General features: G+C 48.7%; 2 protein-coding genes across 5 annotated transcripts; both read right to left on the bottom strand.

The window, feature by feature from the left end:
• Nucleotides 1-66: 66 nt before the first annotated feature.
• Nucleotides 67-2697, bottom strand: SDR39U1 (short chain dehydrogenase/reductase family 39U member 1). 4 transcript variants are annotated; one of them, XM_040968541.1, is made up of 6 exons: nt 2637-2697; nt 2297-2403; nt 2140-2222; nt 1752-1873; nt 1037-1180; nt 67-778 (listed from the first exon to the last, which is right to left on the bottom strand). In XM_040968541.1, exons 1-6 carry the CDS (start codon nt 2650-2652, stop codon nt 366-368), a joined length of 885 nt encoding a protein of 294 aa, XP_040824475.1. In that variant the 5' UTR covers nt 2653-2697; the 3' UTR covers nt 67-365. The 4 variants fall into 4 exon arrangements, with proteins under 4 accessions (XP_040824475.1, XP_040824479.1, XP_040824477.1 ...); XM_040968545.1 differs by having other exon boundaries at nt 67-652; XM_040968543.1 differs by having other exon boundaries at nt 1758-1873.
• Nucleotides 2698-16398: 13701 nt separating this feature from the next.
• On the bottom strand, nt 16399-18753 carry CMA1 (chymase 1). The gene is made up of 5 exons (XM_040969478.1): nt 18702-18753; nt 17982-18132; nt 17440-17575; nt 16972-17226; nt 16399-16542 (listed from the first exon to the last, which is right to left on the bottom strand). Exons 1-5 carry the CDS (start codon nt 18751-18753, stop codon nt 16399-16401), a joined length of 738 nt encoding a protein of 245 aa, XP_040825412.1.
• Between the last annotated feature and the right edge of the window lie 479 nt (nt 18754-19232).

The raw sequence follows: 19232 nt of genomic DNA, 5'->3' as shown, positions 1-19232 counted from the left end.
GGCTATATTTCTTTAAATAAACCCTAAGAGAAATCCAGGTCAATGAGAGGATGCAAAGCTAGAGAGGTAATTTATCTTTATTAGCCAAACCCGAGTGTGTTCTCTCTAGCATACAGGAGAACTGGGGCACCCCTGGGACATGGGGTAACCCATGCATAGGGTTTTACCAGGAGCTGGAGAGGTTCACAGCTAGTCTCATAGCTACAGTAGCAAAGGAAGGGGAGGGGGCTCCCCTAAGATCCAGGTGGTTTCATGTCTCAGGTAGAGGAGGACTACTAGCCTCTGTATACTCAGCCTGTGTGTATTATGTATCTTGGAAGGCTTCTTTCAGAGACAGGCCTCAGGCCCTGCTAGGAGCTTCCTGCCTAGGCTACGACTTCCTTCAAGGCGGCCCCGAGCTCTGGGAAGGAATATTGGTAGCCAGTAGCCAGTGTCCGCCGTGGGACCACTTTCTGGCCCTCTAGCAGCATGATGGCACGCTCTCGCCCAAAGACAGCCTGCACCACGATGCTGGGGAGAGGGATGAAGGCTGGGCGCCCCAGGGCACTGGCCAAGGCCCGGGCGAAGTCCGCGTTGGTGGTAGTCGGGGCTGGGGCTACTCCGTTCAGAATTCCCTGCACGTGGTTTGCTTCAAGGGCATGGGCCACGATCCCTGCCAGGTCCACAATGTGAATCCAGGGGAAGAACTGCTGGCCTGAGCCGATGGGGCCCCCCAGGCCCAGGCGGAAGGGCAGCAGCATGTGGCCTATGGCACCACCTCCACGGCCCAGCACAACGCCTAGAGCAGGCAAGAGACCATGGCAGGAGGTCCCTCCCTGAAGCAGTCCCCACCGCCCTCCTTGTGTTTCTGTCTCTCTGTTCCCCACCCTTCCCTTGCACCTGCAGCTCTGTAATGCTCTCCTGGGACTCTCCATCCTCCGTCTGCAGGTCAACCAGCAGTGGCAACCTTGTCTCACTTGCCAAGCCCTTCCCTTGATCCCCATTGTTTCCCTACTCCCCAAATCCCCTAGAAGCCCTCCTGCCCCTTGGTTCTCACCAGAGCGTACCACCACCTGGCGTGTGGAGTGCCCAGGGAGCCGTGCTGCAGCCTCCCATCTGGTGACAAGATTGGAGAAGAAGTCAAAGTCCCCTCCTGGGCTGTCCTCGTCATACTCTGCGGTCAGGCTGGGCCGGTAGTAGGCTGCAGGGGAAAGCACAGTCTGACTTGGGTACGCTGGGCCTGCCTGCCTGCCCTGGGCCTCACCCTCTCTGGCCCTTGGTATCTCGCCATGGGAAGCTAGGGCCCACACTTTCTCTGCTCCTCTGGACCTGAGCTATTTCGGTCCTGGGGGACATTCTTTATCTTTCACTGCAGAGCTAAACTGAGAAGCCACTGGGTTGGACGAGTTAGGCATTTGGGTGCCACACTGCCGTGGTTTTTAACTGAATGCCACCATTTATTCTGTGACTTTTAAAAAGCAAATTGCTTAACCTTTATATGGAATTTATGCATTTTTTAAGCTGGGAATTATAGTAACTACCTCTTAGGGATGTTGTGAGAAATAAACGATGTAATATATATCAATGTGAATAGTGCAATTGTTTTCAGTGATTTGGTCACCAGCACTTGGTTCCTAAAACTACTGTGAGAAGCAAGGGGGTGGCGGGCAGGACTTGGTGGACTCTTCCCTGGAGCTAGGAGCAGGGCCACTATTCTTCTGTCTCTGCTTTGCTCCTGCCAGTATAAAGGGGATGGTGACTTGGAGGCATACCTACACCGGTGACTAAGACCCAGGCCTGGGGTGGTTGTGGGGCTTCGGTGATGGCCTTCGCCAGCATCTGTGTGCTTTCCAGGCGGCTCTGGACCACCTCTTTTTGGAAGGTTTCATTCCACCTGCAAAAGAAACAGGGAAAATAAAAAGCCCTCATGATCTGCATGGGGTCGCCGCCCTGTCTCCCCAGGGCCTTTGCATAGTCCCTGCTAGGAAAACCCTGCGCTGTGGCTATGGAAGGGGCTGTCCCGGGCATGCTGTGTTGGACGTGTGGACCGCAGGTGAACACGAAGGGTGGGGGCAGAAGAAGGAGCCCAGCTGCATCCAGGGCTTGCAGGTCACCCCTTGCCGGCCGCTCCCCACCCCCTGCCTTCGAACCTAGGCTGACCTGCGCAGCGGGTTGAGGATGTTCTCCCCGGCCAAATTGACCACGGCGTCGCAGCTGGGCAGCCCTGACTTGGCCAGCGCATCCTGTCAGGGAAAGCACACCATGGCCGGGCCGCTGACCTCTGTCCTCCCCCGCTCCCCCGGGGGCACCGACATACCCACGTGATGCGGCTGGGACCTGGCTGTCGGGACACCAAGGTCACTTCGTGGCCCCGGGCTCTCAGCAGCTGGGTGAGGGCTGTCCCTACGAAGCCCGTCCCTCCACCTGACAGGAAAACACCAACAGCTTACTCCCAGCCCCGCTGTGACCCCACCCGTGTGATTCCAGCCTGTGCCCGGCTCCTCTCGCTCTCCCCGCAGGCACAGGTCACGGGGATGGCGGACTTTCTGCTTCTCGGGCCGGTGACCAGGGCATGAGACATTGCTTACTTGGCTACCGCCCCCCGCCCTTGATCTCGGGCTAAACCTGCCGTCCCCGCTCCCTTATCCATCCCTTACCCACTAGCACCCGCATGACGACGGGGCCTAGTGCGCCTGTGCAGGATTTAAAGCGCGCCCCCTTCGTTGCTCGGCTCCGGGGAGGGAGGATGTGATGGCCGTGCCGCCCTGCGCATGCGTACGTCGGGCAGCGCGCTCTCAGGGGCGACCTGCTACCCGGAAGAAGTTGTAAAGCCAGCTTGTGAATTTTCACCCGGTGACGAGGCGAGAATGGTGGCGGGAGAAGGGAGGGAGAAGGCGGCGGCGGAGGGAGGGCTTAATGCAAACAGACAGCATACAGAAAAACGAAACAAACAAAACGCCAGTTCCCCGTTACCTTGAATTTTCTTCTGCTGTTAGAGTGCGCCTCCTTCCGGTCAGCGCTTAAGCATGCCAACGTGCCTAACCCCTTGAAATAACGTCTTCAGTCCTCAAGGCAATCAATGTCCGCTTTCTTTTTGCTTTTCTAGCTGAATGTCTTCTACAAAAACGAAGTTTCCCTTTTCTCCCTACTAGTCTATCCCTGTGGGATTCCTGATCTTCCCTGCCTCACCTGAACAGATGCCTAAATTCCTTCTCAGTGTCACGGGTCCTTGCTGAATCTGCACTCCGTTTGGGTGTGCCTGTCTCTTGGCCTCAGTGACTGTCCCTCTCCGGCTTTCCCCACGTGGGTGGCACCTGCTGCTCCTCAGGCTGCGCATTAGCAGGAAGACTTGAACTCAGACACTCCCACGCGGGAGGCAGGTGTCCCAGGGGACATCTTAACTGTATTTCTAAGAACTGAGTTCCGGTTTGCATCTTTGCATCTTCCCTCAAGCATCTGTGTTTTCAATTCAGTTAACAGTTTCACAGATTTCCAGAATCTCGCATGCAGCTGAGATCTATGCTCTGAGCTCCTAACTCCCATAGAAACTGCCTACTAGGTTTTTTTTTTTTTTTTCTTTGAAGCCCGGTTGATTTTACTAAGTAGCTCCTGGATCCATCTATTCCCCCCCCCTCCCCTTTTGCTACCAGTGTCCTCATTCAAATTATTCTTGTCTAAGTTCCTCCTATAGCCAAGTCTCCTTGATTCTTTTGTGTCTCCTCTCTAAACTGCTCTGTATGTTGCAAGCTAAGTTATCTTTGGAAAAACATGGGAGGAACATTATAGTGATATATCCTAAAACTTCCAGTACAAAATACCCAGGTAAGCTAGATTAAACATGAACACGTTTCCTTTAAATGTATGGCAGAAAAAGCTAGAAAACAAAAAGAAATTGCCAGAAACCAAAATCAAAAGTATGCCTTGGACTGAGGCTGTGATATAATCTTTGATTGGCCAAACTCTGGTTTGACATTTGAGCCTTCCCTTAGGCTCAGTTATTGGGGAATAAATATTATTTACTTGAATGGGAAAGAGGAGTAGACAAAGGGATTATCCATTTTTTGGTTCATTATCTGAATGGCTGAAATGATTGGGGCTGAGCCAGGCTGGAGCCAGGACCAGGAGCCAGGAGCCAGGTTGGAGCCAGGAGCCAGGAGCCAGGAGCCAGGAGCCAGAAGCCAGGTTGGAGCCAGGAGCCAGGAACCAGGAGCCAGGTTGGAGCCAGGAGCCAGGACCAGGAGCCAAGAGCCAGGTTGGAGCCAGGAGCCAGGAGCCAGAAGCCAGGAGCCAGGAGCCAGGTTGGAGCCAGGTTGAAGCCAGGAGCCAGGAGCCAGGAGCCAGGAGCCAGGTTGGAGCCAGGTTGAAGCCAGGAGCCAGGAGCCAGGTTGGAGCCAGGAGCCAGGAGCCAGGAGCCAGGAGCCAGGAGCCAGGAGCCAGGAGCCAGGAGCCAGGAGCCAGGAGCCAGGTTGGAGCCAGGAGCCAGGAACTCTTTCCAGATCTCCTGCTTGGAGAGTAGGATCATTTCTCACTGCTTCCTCAGGAACATTAGCCTGGAGCTGGATTGGAAGTGGAGTACCAGGGACTGAAACTGCTGTTTATGTAGAATGCCAGCATGACAGGCAGCACTGTAACCTATTTTACCATAACGCTGGTTCCTAAAGTTGGTAGAGAATGTCCTTTAGCACTCCCCCTCCTGACACCTGTTCACCATCACCACCTGATCAGGTCTCTTAGACTCTATATTTCTGAGTGAGGTCTGAATCTCTCTCCTGTCTTTAGCAAGAACTCAATTGGGTCAATTTATTTAAAAAGTATCCTTTATTCTCCCCCTCTCTCCCCTCACAGGCATTTTTCCATCAGCTGAACCCCTCCTCTGCTCCTTGATTATGCATTGCCCCTTGTCCCTAATGTACTCACTTGGGTCTCTGGGGAGAATTCTATTTCAGGAAATCTTGGTGTTTGCTTTCAAGGTCTGTAACTTCTTTGAACAGAGTGGGGTATGATTCTTTTAACTGAGGAACAAGCCAAAAGATATAATGGAAGGTTTTCTCGGAGCTTGGGGTCAGACAGAAGCAAGGTTCCAGTGGTTATTCTCCACTTGCCACTTCAGATACAGTGTGTTTCCCAAAGATTCAAAGATTCTGGAAGTTAGGTCCCCAGTGTAATGATGTTGAGGGGTGGAGGATGTTTAAGAAGCAAGGCCTTGTGGGTGGTTCGTTTATGAGGGAACCAACCTTGGAAGGAATTAGTATCCTTCTCTTAGGAGATCTTGGGTGACTGGGCTAGTTCTTGTGAGAGGGTTGCTGTAGAGTGAGGCCACCTTGGCTCGACAGTATGTGGCCAGTTCACCTTTCTGGGGCTGTATTAAGGCATAAGCAATAATCATGCCAGGCTCATTAGGCTTTGCAGTCACCAAAAGTTGTGAGTCAAGTACACCTCTTTTTTTTCCAAGTTGTGAGTCAAGTACACCTCTTTTCCAAGTACACTTGCATTCCCTATCATCAGGAATTCTATTAGAGCAATAGACCTGGACCAAGACACTATTCTAGTGTGGCTCTCCATCCTGCTCTGGAACCCACTTTGGGTGAGTTGCTTCTGAAACCTTGTGGGGACATTCACCAGCAGGAGCAGGGGCTGGAGAGTGAGATGGTGGGATTTATTCACATCTTCTTTCCTGCCAGACTGGCAGTTGGTTATGCTTTGGCCTGATTCGGCTCCAGCTGTTGCAGCCATTTGAGAAGTGCACCAGCAGATGGCAGATTTTTCTCTTTCTGTCTCTCTCTGTAACACTGACATTCAGATAAATAAATAATTAATTAAAAAAATCAATGTAACTGCTTTTAAGTTAATTTGAAAATGCTCTATCACCTGCTCTTTCATCAGCAGGTACGCTTGTGATCACCTTGTTGGAGGAATGGCTACAGCCACTTTCTCTAGCCTCAGCCTTATGCTCCGTGAGGAGCAGAGGCAGGATGGGGTTTCTGGAGCCTTCCCCTCAGCCTGTCTGGCACAAGGGAAGAGTTCTACTTCTGGCTTCTAGTAGCTCTTCCATCAGAAACATTTACAAGGGTTTTGGTACTAACGTTTTCAAACATACACAGTAGGGATGATTGTACAGTAAACTCCATGTAGCTGTCACCTAGCTTCAATCTTCATCAATGCATGCTCAGTTTAGTTTTCTTGACACATTATGTTGGCCAAGGTTACATAGACGCTATGTACCGGAGCTGATCTTCAGGTCTTCCAGAGCCGGTGGGCTTCAACACTATGCGACACTACCTCTCAAGAGTAACTTTGAGTGTTTGAACTTGAGTCATCCTGTGAGTCTGGGATTAAATGAGATAATTTATGTGAGCTTCACTTTATTTCATACAAGCGACGCACCTGGACATCTTACGATTTTTCAGAACAATGATACTACAATTTTTTTTCTGATCAAACAGATTTTGGGTAAGCTATGCCCCACTTGGGTTATTAACAGCGTGTGAAAGTCTCAAAGGCCATGAGCTGTGATGGGACAAGTGCTGAGCCTGTGATGTTGACTTTTGTGTCTCTTGGGTTGGGACCCTGTGTGCTCACTCACTTTTTACTCACAAGGTGCAATACTCCAGGTGGCCACCAGAGAGAGCCTTGTCTCAAAGTCAGTCCAGGACAGGTTAGGAACTGCCTGGAAGAGACCTCAGTGTCAATATGTGGAAGGCTGGGCTGCCTTTGAGCAGAGGTCCTTCCTGTTAGAAAAAAGGCACCAAAAATTGGGAAAGAGGTGCAGAAACAGAGAGGAGAATCAGAAGGGAGCGAGCTCACAGTCAAATTGCATTAATTAGAGCTTCATACATTCAAGGAGGGTGGCCATCTGCCCGTGACAGATCTCTGCCATATGACAGAGATCCAGCCCTTCAGCAGGGCTGGGCTCTTCTGTGCAATACCTTCTGAACATCCTTTTCCACATTGGGGTTCCTAGGATGACATCAAGTGGTGGTCCCCCACCCTCTGGTGCTGACATGGTTTAGCTGCTGGGAGTGGCTCCCTCCAGTTCTCTCTCCACTTTCCCCAGATACAGAAGGAAAAACAAAATTGCAAGCATTTGTCTCACCCACTTTCCTCCATGTCTCAACCCTCCCTACCTTAATCAGTGGTCCATATGGCACGCATCCTTCTCAACTAAGTAAATAACATCAAAAATAAAATAAAATAATTAAAAAAAAAACACAGTGTAGGAGTTCCTGGTGGGAAATTCTCTATTTATTTATCCTAAGAGCATAAGGTACAAACAAGTATTTGGGCTCCTTTCACTTCCTGCCCTAGAAGCCAGGGCCTGGGACAGTGAAAGAGGACCTGCTCTGTGAACCCGAAGTGGAGGTGTGGGGGCAACTTGCTCAGGTCCAGAAGGTGTGGGGAGGCACAGGAGCCAGCAGAGGGGAGCAGCAGGCTTGGGGAGGATAGGAACTCTGTGACTGGCTGAGCTGGGTTCTGAGTTGCTGGCGGAGTCCGAGCAGGGCTAGACAGGTGGCTGTGGACAGAGCAGGGCTAGATTCTGAGGCTTGGTGAGGGGGAGAGGCCCTGCTTCAAAGTTCCTTGCTGTCCCCAGGTCCCACAGGGACTCCAAGACCTGGCTCCCAATTGTCTGTGTGTTGCTGGCAGAGATGAGGTGGATAGGAGACCAGGGTTTTTCAGCAGGTGGAGAGGTCTTGTTCCCAAAGGAGCCCTAGAAGAGAGGTGTGGCTCTGAGGGGATGGAAGTGAGACCCCGGCACCTGTCTAGCTGTGAGCAGGATGGATGGGAAGTGTTGGGCCTCTCCCCCTGGGACCCCAATGCTGCCTCTGCAGGGAAGTAGAGACCTGGGAGGAAACAGGATGGCCCCAGGATATCCATTGCATGTCCCATCAGGAGGGAAAGGACAAATAGCCTGAAGCATAGTGTAAGCTGCTGGCTCCCACCTCTTCTTCCTGCAGGGGGTAGGGTAGAGTGAGGTTAGGGTAGAGTGAGGGTTTGGGGAGGGGGTGAACAGAGCTGAATTGAGACCCCTGGGGCCCTAACCTTGGAAGAGGAGGTGTGCCCTGATAGGCCTCATTGGGCCGCTGTAGATTGCTAGCTCCTCTGCCCCCTTGCTTTTCTCTCCCAGGAGGCCTCAGGAACTACTTATTTTGGGGTGGAGGCAAACCAAGGCAGCAGCCTGGTTCAGAGGGAGCCTCCTCTACACTCAGTGGCCCATGCCCGTTGCCTGCTGTTACAACCAGGTTGTTTTTCTTGCCGTTGTGTTTGAGTTCCTTACCTATTTTGGACATAAAGGTCTTTATGAAACAGAGGTTATTTTTTCATTCTTTGGATTTTTCTTTGGTTATGTGAAAACTTTTTTTTTTTTCAGATTTATTTATTTGGAGGATAGCGTAAAGGGTAGAGAGAGGAAGAGAAGAGAAGAGAAGAGAAGAGAAGAGAAGAGAAGAGAAGAGAAGAGAAGAGAAGAGAAAAGAGGACAGAGACTTTCCATCCATGGTTCAAATGCCTGCAACATCTAGGATGGGGGTCAAGCTGAAGACAGGAGTCTGAAACACCATGCTATGGAGGTGACAGGGTCCCAAGTGTTTGGGCCATACTCCATTGTTTTCTGAAGCATATTAGCAGGGAGCTGGATCAGAAGCAGAGTAGCTGGTACTTGAACCAACATTCCAGTTTGGGATGCAAGCAGCATAAAGGGTAACTTAAACTGCTGTGCTATGATGCTGGCTCCATTTGTAAAAATATATGCCTCTGGGTCCGGCGCCATGTCCTAGTGGCTAAAGTCCTCGCCTTGAACATGCTGGGATGCCATATGGGTACTGGTTCTAACCCTGGCAGCTCCAGTTCCCATCCAGCTCCCTGCTTGTGGCCTGGGAAAGCAGTCGAGGATGGCCCAATGCTTTGGGATCCTGCACCCGTGTGGGAGACCTGGAGGAAGCTCCTGGCTCCTGGCTTCGGATTGGCTCAGCTCTGCTTAGGTTGTGGCTGCTTGGGAAGTAAACCAATGGATGGAAGATCTTTGTCTCTCCTTTTCTCTGTAACTCTGCAACTCTGCCTTTCCAATAAAAAATAAAATGAATCTTTAAAAAACCCACACACACAAAAAAGCATGCACGTAGAGATGCATCAGGAGTGTCAGTAAGTAGCACTTGTTCTGACCATGTGTACTGCTTCCTGTTAGTTTTTCTTCTATTTCACTACCTGCTAAAGCCTAAGCAGCACTGACTTATAAAGCACGTTGATCTACAATTGGTAAAACACTGGTCTGGATCTCCTCCTTCCTCTGAACCAAATGTTGGTTGGCAGAAATACCCCAAGGTTCCAAGGGAAACCTAAGAAGAATTGGTGTGGGCTCGGGTCAGAGCCTGGCACAGGACTTCACACACATGCTCACAAAGGCAAGGGCACTGGCTGACCGCTTGTACATATCGTGTGTTATCACGGATGTTGGCAGTGTGATCTTCCTTGCAAGTCCATGAAGTCAGCATTTTAAACTGATAAATCCAACTGTCAAATCTTATAGTTCAGTATTAGATTAAAAAAACAAAAAATGAAAAACAAAAACTTCCAGGGCCAGGTGTGATAGCTTAGTGGCTAAATCCTCACATTGTATCTGCCAGGATCCCATATGGATGCCGGTTTGTGTCCTGGCTGCTCCAGTTCTCATCTAGCTCCCTGCTTCCTACTTGTGGCCTGGCAAAGCAGTAGAGGATGGCCTTGGGACTCTGCACTGCTGTTGGAGATGTGGAAGAAGCTCCTGGCTTTGGATCAGCTCAGTTCTGGCCATTGTGTCTACTTGGGGAGTAAACCAGCAGATGGAAGATCTTTGTCTCTGCTCTTCTCTCTGTATATCTGCCTTTCCAATAAAAAATAAAATTAAAAAATTCCAAATACAGGAACTTTGTGGTCTTCCACCTAAGAGTAATAGAGAAATCCCGGTGATCGATGTACAGATGTGGGAGAAGGAGGATTTTGCCAGGGAATGCACCGGGGCTTCCCATTCACAAATTAGGAATCAAGCCTGAAATAACTGAAATGTGGCATATCCAGTGTCAGGGTTGGATTGTTAGTCTGTTTTTGCACAAAGACTCAGGAGGAATCGTCACTGCCAAACTACAGATGTAGAATTGCAACTCTGACACATTGACGCGATCGGGGTCAGCCAGCTCATCGCCGCCAGGGCTGGATTTCAAGGATGTATCTGTTGTTTTTTGTGGATGTGAGCGACATGGCAGGTAGCATGGTGATGGGTCACTGCCTTGGGGATTTCTAAATCTTTAGGTCAGAGATGTGACACTCAGAGGACATAGACATTGCACCATGCACTTGCTCTCAGCTTGGGCTTGTAACGGGGGTGACTGATTCCTTAGTATGTGTTCAGTAGGTCCTCTGCTTCCATTGACTAAACCTTGCATCTCTGAACCTTTCTAGAATAACATTTATGCATGTTCCATTCTTAATGTCTTCTCATATATCAACATCATAGGCAGTCCAGTACAACTTAAAACAGAATGTCCAGTTTAATTTGCATTTTGGATGAACAACAAGTAGGTTTTAGTGTTTGTCCTAAATATTTTAGTGCATGTGCTTAACATTCTTATTCTAAAAATGCTAAAAGTAGCAGCCTTACTACAATATCTGGCCTTCTTGCACTGCCTCTCCATTGGGAGCTGGCAGTCTTGTCCTGCATCAGCCATACAAAGTGGTAGAAGAATTAATGTAGGATTTCTCTTTTTCATTTGTGTGATGGGAATCAGAGAGACAGCACAGGGCTGGTCCGATCACACTGCAATACCAAGGGTCAATCCACCAAGTCCCAGGTCTGCCTCACCTGCCGGGCTGGGGCAAGGAAAGGACATGGACTCCATCAAGGACCAGAGACAAATGAGGACTCACCATCTGTACACACTTCCTTCTGTTGTGTAAGGATTGTCTTCTCTCTGGCCTGTTCCTGCTATTGGACATGGTGGTGAACTTCATGGTTTTATCTACAGTTCAGAGACTCTCAAGGTGGGAATGTGACTGAGTGAGGGATATCTGATATTGATATCCCTCAGAGAGGCTGAATTTAGAGCTGGAGGCAGTCATGCAGTGAGACCTGGCCCTTCCCTCCTCCCTTCTTCCCTTCTTCCTTCCATCCCTTAGGAGTGAACCAGCAGATGAACATCTTTTTTCTGTCTCTCCTCTTTGTAAATCTGCTTTTTCAATAAAAAATAAATAAATGTTTTGTTTTTTAAGTCCACAGCATTGTTATCAAGTTCATGTGTTCCTAGCATTTTACAAATGCACTTGCTGTGGTTCTGAAGTTTCTTTTATCTGCAGATCTGCTTGGCTGTCGTTTGCCCTTGGGTTGGGCAGTAGCAGAGTCCTTGTAAGGTGATGGAGTTAAACTGTCTAATGGCAGATAGAGGCCACATGTCAACCACAATGACTCACAAATGTGCTGGTCTAGGGCCTGGATCTAGTGGAGGCAGGAGAGGCCCATGGGACTCAGCCTAGGAGGAGCACACCCTGTAGGGGGGCAGTGCATTTAGTGCTACTCCAGGTTGGCCACATTTTATCTGATCACTTGTATAATAATCCTACTTCTGAACCGGCTCACATTCGGAGGCACTGGAAGTTGTGACTTCAATGTATTTTGTGTGTGTGTGTGTGGGGGTGATGTAATATTGTCACCCATGAAGCTGCCCAGGTAACTTGCTGCTTAGGTCCTCTATGTGAGGGAGAACATTGCTGGGAGATCTGAGGTGCAGGAGAGACAGTCCCCAGGGTTGGAGCTGACATTTTCCTGTTGCTTCTTGGTCTGGGCCTTGGTAGCTGTGAGAAGCTCAGTAGGCACTGGCTCTTGTGCCCCACGTGTTGCCTCAGCTGTTTTGAGGCCCTTTTCCCGAGAGTGTGGTCAAAGCTCGTTCCTCTTTTCCCCATCACTGAGATGTTTGTAATTGCTCAGAGGACCAGAACACAGACGTTTTAGTGTTGACATGATCTTTTACATACACGCTGAAAACCCTAAAAATTCTGCCTTGTGATTTTTTAAGCAACGATTCCAGAGACTTTGCAAGCTTAACACATAAGGTAGATTTTCCTTAAGAGGATATTAAATATTGAATGCTGCTAAGCCTTTGCTGTGTCTCCCCAGTTCACGGTTTAATATCAAATGCAATGGTCAATCTTTCACAGCACAACAACAAAATTACTAGGAAAACTGGATTTCTACTTGCAAGCTGTTACAGAGGGCCTCTTGCTTCTGACAGGGACAGCCAAAGCTTTCAGAAGCAATAGGAAACACATCTCCCACACAGGACTTGAGGTGATTTCTATGTTCAAGTGACAGTGAGTGTGTAACTGTGACTTCATTTGTACTGATTTGCATAATAGGACACAAAACCACCTTTCCACACGGAATGTTAACTGTTAATAGGCCAATCTTCCTATAATACAAATATCCTAAAGTTTCCTTGTTATATGGAAAAAGAAGCAGCTAGTGATTTTACCTCTTAAAAATAATTTACACATTAACAAGTGTAAGAAGCTGCCCAGGTAACTTGCTGGGTAACTTTTTCTCTTTAAAAAAAAGATTTACATATATATTTACATATATATATATACATATATAAAGATTTAAAAATTTTTATTGGAAAGGCAGAGTTACAGAAAGAAATGTCTTTCATTTCATATCTGGCTGCAATGGCTGGAGCTGTGCTGACTTGAAGCCGGGAGCCAGGGGTTTTTTCCACATCTCCCACCTGGGTGCAGGGTCCCAAAGTTTTGTGCTGTCCTCTACTGCTTTCCTAGGGCATAAACAGGGAGCTGGATTGGAAGTGGAACATCTGGAACACGAACTAGCACCCATATGAGATCCTGGGGCTTACAAGGTGAGGATTTAGCCATTGAGCCATCGTGCTGGACTCTATTTATTTGTATTTAAAAGGCAAAATTACAGGGATAGAGACACAGAGAGAAATCTTCCTTTTATTTTTTTATTTCTCAAACGGTTGCAATAGCTGGAGCTGAGCCAGTCGGAAAACAAGAGCCAGGGGCTTCTTTCAGGTCTCCTCACATGGGTGTAGGGGCCCAAGGCTCAGGGTCATCCTCCCTTGCTTTCCCAAGCCATAAGCAGGGAGCTAGATGGGAAGTTGAGTGGCCAGGACTAGAAACAGTGCCCATATGGGATGTGGGTATTGTAGGCAGAGGCCTAGGCCTAACCATGGCACCAACCTTGCTTTCCTTCCTCTTCAAAATGTTGTCGAAGCCAGTAAACATCTTGGACAGTCCTCTGGGCTGTACAAGAAAGAAGAGAGTTGGGGCCAGGACCGTGGCTTAGGGACTAATCCTCTGCCTGTGGGGCCTGAATCCCATTTTGGCACGGATTTGTGTCCCAACTGCTCCACTTCCGATCCAGCTCCCTGCTTGGGGCGTTGAAATAGCAGCTGAGAATGGCCCTATTTTGGCCATTTGAGGAATGGACTAGTGGGTGGAGGATCTCTTGCTATCCTTCTCTTTCCATAAAATTTGCCTTTCAAGTAAAAATAAATGATCAGAAACCAGCTCTGGCTGACTTGAGAGCTTGCAAAGGACGCATGGATCAGTGAGAAGATAAGAACAAACATTGACCACTACAGCGTGATACTCATAACGGACAACTCAAAAAAGCTGCCTTCTTTATTTTTACAGAAATCGTCACAAGCTTTTGCACAACATCCAATTGTTTCATTTTTACTTTATGGTTAAAAGAATGTTTACAAAAACACTTCTACAAAACATTATTATTTTGCTTTAAAGAAAACATTTTCAGCAAACCATTACTCATTCAAACCTGCAGTTACCCGGCTGAAGCCAGGAACTCCACGGTTGGCAGCACATGAAGTTATATAGTGACAACTGGCTTACTTATATCCAAAATCAATTTCCACTAAACCTGAACTAATATTACTTAAAATATCAAGAATGCAAAATTAAAAAGAAAGCTCATAAATGAAAGGAATTTATAAAGGCATATATCATAGATTTTTAATTAAATCTTATAATCAGTCATATACTAATTACCATCACCTTCACCTAGTACTGATTCAATTGTTTTTTTGTTCTTTTGTTAAAGGGCAGTGAAAAGGATCAGGGCAACTCAGCCTTTCTACAAACAGAGGGCCTTTACAAGAAACTTCTTTTTATCTTTTTAAACTGTTTTCTTTCCCTAAATATAAGTGACAATATAAGGTAGAAGTTTTAAACCATTTTTCTTTGGGGATTCACATTTGTCTCCCTTTAGAAGATGCCCCATATACTTTCTGTTTTCCATGGTGAGAAACCAAAATGCGTCATTTCATGTGTTGTAACAGTTCAAGGCTGCACAGTAAACAAACGCTTTGTATCTCCATGATTGCCATCTGTTCCAAGATATTATCAAGCCATTTGTGATGGAGAACATCATGCATCTTAGAGTAAGTTCCGGGTCAAAAGTGGGCACACAATAAGACATTGGGAACAATACAGGCTCAATTGTGCTACTGTATGCTTTTAGCTGTGCCTCATTGTCTTAAGTTACTAAAGACTCTTTTACCATAACATGATTTATAAAATCAGTTTCCAGTATTAAACAAGTTACAGAAATCATTTCAAAATTTGCAGATAAAAAGCAACACAGGCACTCCCATAAGGGATGTGGGGGTCCCAAGTGACCCTTTAGCAACTGAGTCCAGTGCCTACTCTAAAGTTGTTGTCTGTAATAGGGTGGCTGGCCACCATCAGGACCCCACATGAGGCTGCTCTGTCTGCAGTGGCGGCTATGCTGGAAGCACTTGGATTCCGACTCAGCCTGCAGGCTTAGCCCAGTTCTTGGCCATCAGCATCACCTACTACTTACTGTGGGTCAGACAGTTCAGGTGGGCCAATGGTCTTTCCCACAAGCCCAGCTGCCCAGCAGCTTGGGAAGAGAGACTTTTACATGTGTGCACTGTCCTTAGGGTGCAGGGTAAAGAGGGAACAGAACCTTAGCAGCAGCTCCTTGTGTGTCCAGATCTGTGCTCTCCGTGCTTCCCATTTCACAGTCTCTATTTCACTGTGTAAATTTAAAGCTAGAATTAAGAAAAAGAAATCAGGCTTTTAATATCCTGCTCAACGTAAGCTTTTCTAGTTTTAAGATGGTTTTAGTCTTTGTTTTGCTGTGTACATGCTTGTCTTTCTAACAGAGTCAGAAAGATGAGATGTCTTGTAGGTGAAGCTTTCCTTGGTCAGTGTCAAAGCCAGGATCCTAGATGTGTGGGCTTGGCAGGCAATGGGGAAGGTGGAGTTGCTGGGTCACTGCCTCGGGCCAGGAGGAGCAGTGATTGCTCATGGTGGAAAGGACACGGGGACGGGCCTGTGTTCTTGGGCCTCCTAGTGACCTCCTTGGCACCTGTGAGGGTTGGCTTAGTGGTAGGCTCCAGAGAGCTACCTGGAGTCCATGCTCCATTTCCCTGGTACCAGGATGTATGGCAGTGAGGGCAGTGATCCCATGCAGGCACTGGCAGTTTTGGGATTCAGGATGCTGATGTTCATGGACAGGAGCCAGCTTTGCAGACCTTGACCTAACTCAAGATTTCCTGTGGCTCTGATGTAATCCTGGGCCAGGCTTACACTAAAGTTTGGGATTCCTCTCCTTGACCCGTTGTGGAAACAATTGTGAAGTTTCCACAATTGGGAAGTTTGTTTGGGGCACAAACCACTGGGTCTCAGGGATTGTGGGAGGAGGAAGAGGAGCAAATCCATGCCAATATTACTCTGTATTTAAAAAATGGTTTATTTAATTTATTTGAAAGGCAGAGTTACACAGAGAGAGAAATACACACACACACACACACACACACACACACACACACATATATATAGAGAGAGATATCCATTCACTCCCAATTAGCTGCCATTGATCAGGGTTAAGCCAGGCTAAAGCCAGGAGCCTGAAACTTCATTCAAGTCTCCTATGTGTGTGGCAAGGGCTCATGTACTTGGACTATCTTTAGCTGCTTTTCTACCAGTAGCATGGAGCTGATTCAGAACTGGCACTCATATGAGATATTGGCATTGCAGGCAGAGGCTTACCCCATGGTGCCACTTCTAGTCTAGTCTGAATGTTACATCCCAAGTATTTTCGTGAATAATCCATATCACATAGCACACAGGCCAACTGGAGACTTGATTATTCATCTGGCTGAAAGGAGCCCCAATGTGATCTTCATTAAATGAGGAGAATTGGATGAGAGGCGTAGACTGGCTCTGGAGAAGCGAGCACAGAAGGGATTCCACACAGGCTTGAACCACCATTGGAAGACAGGGTGTCTCTGAGAAACTTGCTGGGCTCGGGCTGCTCCAGGGCCCATGAATCCCAGAGAGTATGCCCAGAAAGTCCTGTCCCACAGACCCCTCCCCATGCCAGCCAGGCTCTGAAAGCTAGTTATCCTTCAGTAGTTTGTGAATCCAGGGCACATATGAGGAGAGTCGGGTGAAGACCACAGGTGGCTGCGCATCTCTAGTTGCATAAGACACAATCCCTTGGGCCACCCCTGCACACAAGAGGGGGCCCCCAGAATCTCCCTGTGGATTAGAGAAAGTCAATAATGAGCCAAGATTGCCCTTCCATCCTAAATATTCCCCACCCTGGTTCTATTCCACCCAAATTGGCACAAAGAAACTTAAAGGCAGGTAGGGACACCTGGTTTGTCAAGTAGTTCTAAGTTAAAGATTTACTGAATGTTCTCCCTTCACCTTCCCCTCATCCCAAATCTGGATCAACAGCTGTAGATCCTGCCCCTCTTCCCTTCTTCCTTTTTCTTCTGGAACCCTCTATGCAGGCTGTGTAAAGAGCTTAAAGGTGGAGCTTGGCTGTTGGATCCCAGAATCCACGAGGATGCCAGTGTCCACGACCCTAGGAGCACACCCAGACACTGGTCCCGGTGATAGGACACGTCTTGACCTCTCCCTCTTCCCAAGGGTGCCAGGTCTCTGTGTAAAGCTGTTGGTCACCTTATATGCGGATCTTTTGGCCTTGGGATTTCCCACACACATTTGAAGTTTGTGGCTGTAAGAGTAGAAATAGTGGCAGGCCTCGCTGTCCATGACTCTCAGCTTCACTTCCCTCAGGGTATTGGACATTGGCTCTGTTGGTCCTGTTTTTCCCCAGCCAGCTGTCCAGCACATTCTTCCAGTTTGAACAAAGGTTCTCCAGGAAGGCAGGGGAACTGTTCCCACAGCATCGGTCAGCTGGGCATGCCTTTGTAACTGTGGACAGAGAGACAGAGAGAGTGGAAGGATGACCAGCCCCAGGCTGGAGTGTGTGTGTGTGAGTAGAGTCTAATAGAGGATCCCTGGGCAGGCCAGCAGTCTCTCCCCAGTGGGATGGTGGGAAGGAAGGGTGAGGGAAAATGGGTTGGAAGAGAGAGAGTGAAAGGTACGGGCAGGGGGAGTTGAAAAATGTGTGATGGATGGTGGTACCTTCAGTAACATGATGTCATTAAGCTGGGTGTGAGCGTTGTAACAGGGGTGGATGAACTGTTCGGCAACGTCTATATGCTGCCATGTAGATTCCTCCTGCTTCATGTCATGAGCTCCAAGAGTGACAGTGATGTGTCTGGGGATGGGGGGAGAGGCAGGGGCAGGTGCTAGTCTCCTGAGCAGGACCCATGCAGTGGGGGAAGGACACAAGAGTATCACCTCCTGTTCCTGGGATGAGGTCCTGTGAGGGCTGAGAGCTTCCTCAGGGACCCCAGCTGCTGCAGGAAGCAAGAGGCCCTAGCAGCCACCTGGGATGGAGAGAACTCTGCTGGCCAGTGGAAGAGGGATGGACTCTCCTTGATCTGAGCCTCCTCTCCCAGCTCTGTCCACTGGGGAGGGAGAGGATGAACACAGTGGCCCAGGTCCTCTCAATGCACATCACTGACCAGCTAGAGACAGGCTGGCCACACCAGAGTTGGGAGTAGCTTTAGCTCAGACAAGTTCTTTACATAAAAAGGGAAACAAATGCAAAGGTTTCTTACCTTCCTTGACAATGAGCAGCTGTCAGCACAAAATCTTGACTTATGAGAAACCCTCCACAGCTGTCGAGCAAGCCTCGGTTGTTGATGATTTTTAGATGGGCCATGTAAGGGCGGGAGTGTGGCTTGCACTCAGTGCCCCCAATAATCTCCTCTGGAAGAGAGAATGCTGAGCCCCCAAACATGGAGCCTTTCAACAGAGCACTGTGCAGGGGGGCTGGAGGCCAAAGCTGGGGGGTCTCTCCCTGGCCCTCCTTACTTCTTTTGGGATCTCAGTCCCTACATGCATCCCCACTTTTAGGCTTTCCCTATCCTAACCCACCCTGCCAAGCTGCATCTTCCGTGTCAGAACACAACAGTCCATCCCAATTCCAGGCTGTTATTTCACTAGGACAGTTTTAATGTCCTCCTGCTGACTTCCTCCACACAGCGGGGAGGCCAGAGAAGGGCCTTAAATCGCAATAGTGGGTGTGTAGAAGAAAGCAGGTTAAATGGGCCTTCCAAAACCAACTTCCCACTTCTTTCTCCACGCAGGACTTTTTTCACCTGAGGGAAAGTGTCATCACCTGTGGGGAACAACGTGTTCCTCCCAGGTTCAGACTTCCCTGGGAACACCTGCAAGGACAGCCAGCAGCCTCGTTTGAGGGTCCTCTCGGAGGCAGGTCAATGTGTTTGGAATGGCAGCTGAGGATCACGGGACGGGGAGTTCACCCCAGCACTCACCAGCTTTAGCTTCAGGAGGCAAGAGAAAGAGCAGCAACAGCAGAGCCTGCATTTCCCCAGCGATGCTGTGCCTGGCAAGCTACTACCGTCCCTATTTCCCCACCCTTGCTTTATAACCCAAGAAGCAGATGAAAGGGGGAGGGCTGAAAGCCACAGTCTACCACGTTATGCTGTTGTTTTTCACGCTGGGCTAGCGGTCCTCCAATTATTCTTGTGCTGAGCTGCAATCAGATCCTGGGAGACCTGGCTGCTGGGTGAGGCATACACCTTTCTCACCCAAAGCAGCCTTGGATGTGGGGGCTGGAAAGCTCAACAACTGGAGAGGACAGCTTCAGGCCCTGTGGGAATCTCAAACAGGGATCAGCAAGTTTTACTGTCGTTGAGCTGGTAACATCTCCTGCTTTGAGGACCAGACTGTATTGGGCGACTTAACTACTTTGCCGTAGTGCAAAGTGGCCACAGAGATCATGAAAACAAATGAGTATGACTGTATTTCAGGAACATTGTGTTTCTGAAACTGATAGCAGACGA

The sequence above is a fragment of the Ochotona curzoniae genome, unplaced genomic scaffold, assembly GCF_017591425.1.
Source record: "Ochotona curzoniae isolate NIBS_2020 unplaced genomic scaffold, NIBS_Ocur_1.0 scaffold_4701, whole genome shotgun sequence".
NCBI lineage: Eukaryota > Metazoa > Chordata > Mammalia > Lagomorpha > Ochotonidae > Ochotona > Ochotona curzoniae.
The sequence above is the reverse complement of the archived record's forward strand: the minus strand, read 5'-3'. Positions and strand labels throughout refer to the sequence as shown.